Raw genomic sequence first — 8,114 nt, forward strand, 5'->3', positions numbered from 1 at the left:
ACAGAAGACATTTTACCCCTCTATTTTCTAGGAAATTGAAATTTTGCACGTAAAAATTTTTGGTAGTACTTTTATGACAAATATGTGCTAATGTATAAAAAATGCAAGCAAAGGTGTTCAGACACGCAAAAGAACTAGATACAAAATGGTCACACTCCGGTGAGTGCAGGATTACTCCACACACTCTACCTCTGTTGTGTCCACTCATTTGAAACATTAAGCATGCAAGTTACCTGGCACATTCTGTCAATATTTTCTTCTGTCGGCATTACAAAGTAAATAGCTGGAACATCTGGAATAGCATCCCGATCTGAATGCAAAAGCCTGAAAGGAAGAAAAAATACATCTCTAATGTGTTCCTCCTCTGATTTGTGTAACATTATAAAAGTTAAAGAAATTATTTATTTATACAGACACGTTTCGTTTCCTACAATTTCTTCCTATATTTAGCTAGATTTTAGCAAGAACAAAACATGTAAAAATAGCAAAATCATATTTGTATAATTTTTGGCTGAATATATTAATAGAGGTCTCCAAAGTTTATTCAAAGCTTGAGAAAAGGCTTTGCAAATCTTCAAAAATAGATTAATCCATTCAGAGGAAGGTAAAATACTGCATCCACAAAGTTCATATATCAATTATTGATTGTTGACATGATAACAAAAAACCCGCACATCTCATACTGTTAAACTTGCCTTTCCTGCTCATTAAAACAAAGTCAGGCAAGGTGCTTACACGCTTCTCACATTTCTGCTGATATGTCAACATGTTAAACTGTCTTTTCATTTCTAGCCTTCACTTAGTAAAAGTTAATAAACTTTTGAAAAAAAAAAACGTATCTTCAAAGATCCTCCATGACTATTACCACAGCTAAGGAATGACAATGAACTAAATAAACATAATCTGGAGAAAGCAAAATGGGAAATTTTAAAAATAATACTTAAAGATTCCGTATCTTTGACAAGAGACAATTAACATCTATGTGCAAAAAGACAAGCAGAGAATATGCACAGTCCCATGAAACAGTTTGTGCCAAAATAATTTTAAGATATATGAATACAGAGGGGATTGTACAGGCAGATTCCCCAAAACACCTATTGGATAATTCTTATTTTGAGCAGGGGTCTCCTCTACTTAGTAAGAAATCCTACTGAACAGTGTTCTGAATGCCCTTTCTACTCCCTGATTCTGAATAATACCGCCTGATTTTAGAAACAAGGCAGGGTATAAACTTTATTTTAGTACTTATTCATCAAATGATTTTCAATTTTTGTTTGTGATTTTGGGGGAATATTAAAGAAAGTTCTTTTTAGCAAAAAAAAATCCTGATTTTTTTACTTACAGATGCAAAGTGATCCCCATATCTCTCAGCTCTTTCACTGACAGCAAAGGTGAGATTATATCTTGGCCAAATCTGTCATAAATGAGAACCTGAAAGAGAAATACATCTTTTTACAAAGTGGTGTAAAAAGTAGATACAGTAGAATAGGGGATACAGGAATTCAGGTTTAAGGAACTACTGTCGTAACCTGAAAAGTGCTAAACATTTGCCAATTTATAATACATCATTAATTTGTCATGGATTTCCTTTTGTGTTTACTAATACAAAAAAAAAAAAAAAAGAAGAATGAAAAGAAACTCAATGATAAAGGGAAATAAATTCATCACTTTCATCTCCTGAAAAGCGTCAGTCAAACAGGAATCTCCTGTCAGAAATTTGTTATTGTAAGTGCAGAATTTCTCTTAACTGCATTTGGGAGGAAACAGAAGGAGAAGCAGAGAGGGAAAAAAGGAATTAGCAAAAAAAAGACAACAGAATGGATGAAGAGACAGAATATATGCTTTGTAGTAGTAAAAACTTCCCACAAATTACTTTTTAAAGCTAATAAAGGTAGCTTGAGCTCAGTTGTCCCAAATTTAAGGCTATCAATAGTTCCTCCCTTTCTATGGGCTTCTTTCTGATTCTGCAAGTTCACCTGTAAGGTATTATGCAACTTTCTGCCAACAGGTATCAATAAGACCTAAGTATATTCCAAAAATGTCCTCCTCAGTTGCTCATTAAAATATTGCCTACAGAATCAGTCATTGGGTCTTCAAGCAGCCAATATCTCAAATATGTTTTTTTCTCAGCAATTCTGATATTCAATTCTGTATATTCATAAAACACAAGTACAAGTTAAGAACATAGAGAAGATACTCAAGTTAGTTAAAATTTGAAAATCTGCACTTTTTTGAAGAGTATAAAATTCTCCTATTCCTATTCAAATAGTTCTTACCTTCCACACTGGTTCTCCTGTGCTGTTTTTAACAGGAGGAACATTGAAGTTCAGCATACGTTTCAAAGCCACTGGAAAATACAGCAGAAAAATGCTTTACTCTCTTTACACTTCAACCATAGAGATTAAACACATTACCAGGATTTTATTACACGTTTCGTTTGAGAGAAAAAACATCATAAAATATAAATGCAACAAGTCACATTTTCATTATTTTTAAGCAGCTTTGACTGACAAGGGGCACACGTCAGCTAGAATTTATGGGCTCTGGAAGACACTGAAAAAGGAAAAGAAGCAAGTCCCAAAACATGAAGAAACAATCTCTCTCCTCAGTTATACGGGCTATATTCTGTCGCAGTTTGCCTTAAAAATAATTCCAGTATTTTCCTGAAGGTGCATTCTGTTCTGAAAGAACTAGTTTGCTTTATTCCCCTGATCTGCCTTTCCCACCCCACAGGAACAACACAAGCAAAAAATACCTTTTCACCTGACTAAAACTGATACACATTTGGAAACATTTTGAGAACTTTGAAGAATTTGAAGAAATTGCTGCTTTAAGGGGTACAAAAATACCCCTAATTTGCAGCAGGAAAACTCTCTGAAGCAGGAATGAGCTTTCATTTAACTTCGCATTCAACACAGAAACCAAAGCAGATGCCTCCACCTACCTCTAACTTATAAATCTATTAAGTAAGGAGTCCTTCCTCATTTACCTGATTAAACGATACACTATGTGCTATTCTCCCATCTTTGACTAGAAGCAAAAGAGTATTTGCATCAATATAAGTTAGTTATTCTCTTCAAACTCATAAACAAAATCATCACAAAGCTTTGCAAAGAGGGAAAACTTTCAGAAATTGGGGCAATGTGCTCATAAATGGAGAGCAGTAGAAATGGTTAACTTTTAACTCTTTGGCTGAATGAGGCTTGTGAGTGTACTCAGTGCAGTTCCCCTGGGGCTTACAGTATCACAAGACAGCTCAGGCTGGAAAGGACCTCAAGAGATCTCCAGTCCAACCTCCAGCTGTGAGGTCAGGCCAGGCTGCTCAGGGATTTATCCAGTCAAGTCTTGAAAACCTCCAGGGATGGAGATGCCACAACCACCCCGCGCATCCTGTGGCACTGACTGTCCTTGTGGTGAAAAAGTTTTTCCTTATATCCAGTTTGAATATCTTGTTTCCATTTATGCCTGTTGTTCCTCGCCCTCCTGCCACACACCACCCCAAGGAGCCTGGCTCCATCTTCTCAAGAAGGAGGTACCGGGGAGCTGCTGTTAGGTCCCCCTGCGAAGCTGCCTTTTCTCCAGGCTGAACAAGCCCCAGTCCTGCAGCCTCACCTCACAGGGCAAGTGCTCCAGCCCCTGACCATCTTGGTACTCCTTTGCTGAACTCCCTTCAACCGACAAACACCTTTCCTGTACCGGTAGCCACAAATTGGACACGGTATCTAGATGTGGTCTGCTGGGGCTGAGTAGGGGGGGGATAATCACTCCCCTCAATCTACTGGCTGTGCTCCTGTGAATATGGCTCAGGCTGCTGCTATGTGGGGGCACGCTGTGGGCTGATGTTCAGCTCACTGTCCACCGAGAGCCCTCGTGGGCCTTCTCCACAGAGCTGCTCTCCAGTCTGCCGGTCCCCTGCACTGTCGCCTGTATTTTGCAAGGGGTTCTTCCTTTCCAGGTGTAGGAATTTACATTTGTCATTGCTGAATTTCATAAGGTCCCTGTTGGCCCATCTAAGTCCCTCTGAGTGGCAGCTCTGCCTGCGAGTATATTAACCGATTCCCGTAGTTTGCTGTCACCTGCACACAATGAGAGTGCACTTTGATACTTCCTCCAGGTCACTGATAGAGATTTTAAACAGTACAGGTCACAGGACAGACCCATGCAGTGCTCCAGTTGTTACCAGCCTCCACGTATAGTATGTCTGATTAATCACAACCCTCTGAGCCTGACCATCCAACCATTTTTTTACTTGTCTAGTTGTCCACCCCTCCAGCCCATAACATCCTAACTTGGATACAAGAATACAATTTCAAAAGCCTCGCTGAAGTCAAGGTAAATGACATACTCTGTCTCCTGTTGCCTACAAATCCAGCCATTTTATCACTAAGGGCAATCAGGCTGGTCAGGCATGATTTACCATACATAAATCCGTGCTTGCCTTCTCCTTCACATGATGAGAAATATTTTCCAAAGGGATTCACTCCATGATGACTCTAAAGTGACACAAAGGCCTGGGAGAATTTGTTGGTGAAGAGTGAGGCAAAGAAGGCCTTGGGTACCTCAGCCTTATCTGCATCCATCACCACTAAATGACTGGCTCCATTGAGCAATGATCCAATATTTTTCCTTATTCATATTTTCACTACTAATGTCGCAGCAGCAGTTGCTAAAGTTGAACTTTAGCTTTCCTAACACCATCCATCCATGCCAGACAATGTTTCTAAAGTCCTCCTTTGCAGTCTGTCCCTGCCTACTCCTCCTGTGTACTGCCTTTTCAAATCACATCACCGACAGTGAAACTTGACCATGGGAGGAAGCAAGATAGCAGTGAGTGCTGGGCCTCCCTGGAATCCAGCCTTCCACTTGCTTAATATTTTTTTTTTCCTTTTTTTTTTTTTTTTTTTAACACCATGGATTAATCCTGAAAGCTGATTATAGACTGCTCCTGGAGCCTTTGCTCCCCCAGTGCCAGTGATACCTTCCATACATTACAGTTGTACGAGCAATTTTGTAGAAAGCTGCATGGTTATGTATTTTGGTACTACTGGATCTGAAGCAGCTGCTTTGTAGAGTTTACCATTTAAATTAAAACTTGGAATAAGCTCTCTACTAAGGAAGACAGCAATCAAACCAGTGATGTGCTGTGACAATCACCACAAACATTCACCAAGTCTCTGGGTTTCTTTTTTGTATTTATATTGACATTTCATTCACGTTTAGCCTGAATACTCTCTGGGGCAAGGACCAGGTTTTTACTGTGCTTGCACAATTACATGCTTTGACTGGTTATGAACCAGGATAAAGGCCACAACAGATGGTGCACATACATGGTAATACAAACACTAAACAATAATAAATATTTTCCTTTTGCTGAGTATCTTTTAGTCGTTGAATCTACTTCCTTGCAAATGACCTCCCCAATGGAAGACAACATGGGTTCACTGGTAAAGCTGACTGAAATAATCAAGTAACAAGGTGAAGCAAATAGAAAAGAATAGAGCTGTACGGAATAAGGGCTCAGAGACAGTGGGCTTTATCAGAAAGGTAGCAAAGAAAAGAAAAGTAAAGGATTGCAAAGGAATATCAAATAGCACTATTAATGGTAGATGGCCACAGGAATGAGATTACAGAAAGTAGACTTCTGGTACAAAAAGAAGATGGAGAATACAAGGAAATATTTAAGGTCCACAGAGAAACTCAGACCGAGATTTTTAAGCAGATTATTTTAGACATTTCATGTTAAATAAATGCACCCAGAATCCTCTATACCACCAGAAAGATACTGCAGTTGTCAAGGAGAAGGTGACAAGATTACAGCTCAAACTACTGACAAAAACTTCGGCAAGCAAGGGAAGTAGAGAACTATGGAGTCGACATGCTTTATGCTTTAGGAGTATGTTCAAATGGGTGGATCAAGGCTCCATAAAGCAGCATCAAGACAGAGAAGAAAGTCGATTATGAACTTGTAGTAATGTGTAAGGAGGGGCTGAATAACTAACCCTTTACCCACAGGAAACCTCCTGCAAAATTACTTGTAGTTGTTAATCTCATATTCTCAATTTCTTGAGGGTCACTGCACACTCCGAGGCCCCTGCATTAACAGGGACATCACAACAGAAGCTTTATTTTTGCACCATTAAACGGTATTTGCCATTGATCCTTGCCACGGGCAGAAAGGAAGCTGAAACGGAGGGAGAGCACAACCCACTGCCCACGGCCACGGGAGAAGGGCACCGCTCAGGTCCGGGCCCGCGCAAACCCCTCCCCGGGGGCGATTTCCACAGCACGGCGGCACCTGTGGCACGTCCCTTGGGCCTGGGCCCGCCGCCGCCCAGGCTGGGCGCACCCACGGCCCTGTGCCCCACAGCGGGGTCGGGCCCCCTCGGCAAGAGCTGCGGCCAGAGGCCCCCCGAGCCCCGCTCCGCCGGGCCCGCCGCTGCAGAGGCAGCTGAGCGGCGCCCCAGTTCCTCCGCCCCAGCGGCCGCCGGGGTAGGAGGAGGGAGGAGGCCGCCGTCCCGTTGCCGGGAGACCCAAGCCGGGCGAGAGGGCGCGAATCCCCCGGCGGAGGCGAGGCGAGGCGGCGCAGAGACGCCCACATCCCGCCCCGGAGCCCCGGGGGCGGGGGGGAGGCAGGCAGGAGCCCCCGGCCGCAGCGTGAGGCTGACCTTGCTCCCTTCCTCCCCCGAGCCCCGGGAAGGGCAGCTGCCGCGCCGCGCGTCGGAGGCCGCGGGAAGCCGCTTACCTGTCTGCTTCTCCCGGATACCGGCCGCCATTTTCCTGCCCCGCCAGCCCGGCCGCGGCGCGGCGCCCCGCCCACCGCCGCGTACGCAGCCGCCGGACGACGTGGCGGGCCGTGCGGCGGCGCCAGGCCCGTCCCGGCCGCCCCTCCTTCGCGGCTGCCCGGGCGCCGCCGGGTGCGGTGCCCCCGCCGGCTGGGCGGTCCCCGACGGCCTCCCCCGGCGGCAGCCCCGGCACAGCTCTCCGCTCTCCTCGCCCCGGCGGGCCGCAGCGCGGGGGGAGGTGGTGCCTCCCGCCCGGAGGCAGCCCCGGGAGCCCTAGCAGCAGCGCCGTTCTTAAGGGAGCTGTAATTAAAAAACGGCATCTGAGGATTTAAATTTGGGCCTGTGCTTTTCCGCAGCTGCGAACAAAAAAACAGGCTGGTGCTCTTTTTCACCCTTTTTTCCCCGAGCAAAAAGTCACATTAACAGTTTTTGCTCTACTCTCAGTCTGATTTTCAAGAAGAGAGAACTGAAATGATTTCTGGAAAATAGCTTAAATGCAACCAGGGCAGCTCTGAGGCACTTAATGTAGTTAATCTAAAAGGACTCATGTTTCAAAAACAGGCAGCTAGCTACAAATGAAGTCATCAAGTTCTGGTGACTTATTGAAAAGGAAAATATTTAAAGTTTGCTTGTCTCTGCATCAGGTAGCATATACCAAGATGCAGCCTTCCTTCTCCATGCCTTCACTGCTGTGCCCTTACAGAAATCCTACAGTGGGAAGGGCCCCACTCACCTTTGTATCCAAAACCGAGTTAGGGTATCTGGGTAAACATGCTATAGTTGTATATAAAGGTGTATAGAATCATAGAATCGTTAAGGTTGGAAAAGACCTCTAAGATCATCGAGTCCAACCGTAAACCCAACACCACCATACCCACTACACCATGTCCCTAAGCGCCACATCTACACGTCTTTTAAATACTTCCAGGGATGGTGACTCAACCACTTCCCTGGGCAGCCTGTTCCAAGGCCTGACCACTCTTTCAGTAAAGAAATTTCTCCTAATGTCCAGTCTAAACCTCCCTTGGCACAACTTGAGGCCATTTCCTCTCGTCCTATCGCTAGTTACTTGGGAGAAGAGACCAACACCACCTCGCTACAACCTCCTTTCAGGTAGTTGTAGAGCGCGATGAGGTCTCCGCTGAGCCTCCTCTTCTCCAGGCTGAACAACCCCAGTTCCCTCAGCCGCTCCTCATAAGACTTGTGCTCCAGGCCCTTCACCAGCTTCGTTGCCCTCCTCTGGACACGCTCCAGCACCTCCATGTCCTTCTTGTAGTGAGGGGCCCAAAACTGAACACAGGATTCGAGGTACGGCCTCACCAGTGCCGAGTA

The 8,114-nt window shown here is 44.6% G+C and overlaps 1 protein-coding gene across 4 annotated transcripts in view; it reads right to left on the bottom strand.

Moving 5' to 3' along the window:
* Positions 1-6,811, bottom strand: part of SCFD1 (sec1 family domain containing 1) — a 55,459-nt gene extending 48,648 nt beyond the window's left edge. For all 4 annotated transcript variants that reach the window (XM_075151741.1, XM_075151740.1, XM_075151739.1 and 1 more), the window contains exons 1-4: positions 6,743-6,811; positions 2,277-2,347; positions 1,343-1,431; positions 234-324 (exon numbers count right to left, since the gene is read on the bottom strand). In XM_075151741.1, coding sequence (XP_075007842.1) covers positions 234-324; positions 1,343-1,431; positions 2,277-2,347; positions 6,743-6,773 — 282 coding nt within the window. In that variant the 5' untranslated portion in view covers positions 6,774-6,811. The remainder of the gene's footprint in view (positions 1-233; positions 325-1,342; positions 1,432-2,276; positions 2,348-6,742) is intronic.
* Positions 6,812-8,114: the final 1,303 nt, after the last annotated feature.

The sequence above is a fragment of the Calonectris borealis genome, chromosome 5, assembly GCF_964195595.1.
Source record: "Calonectris borealis chromosome 5, bCalBor7.hap1.2, whole genome shotgun sequence".
Taxonomy (NCBI): Eukaryota; Metazoa; Chordata; class Aves; order Procellariiformes; family Procellariidae; genus Calonectris; species Calonectris borealis.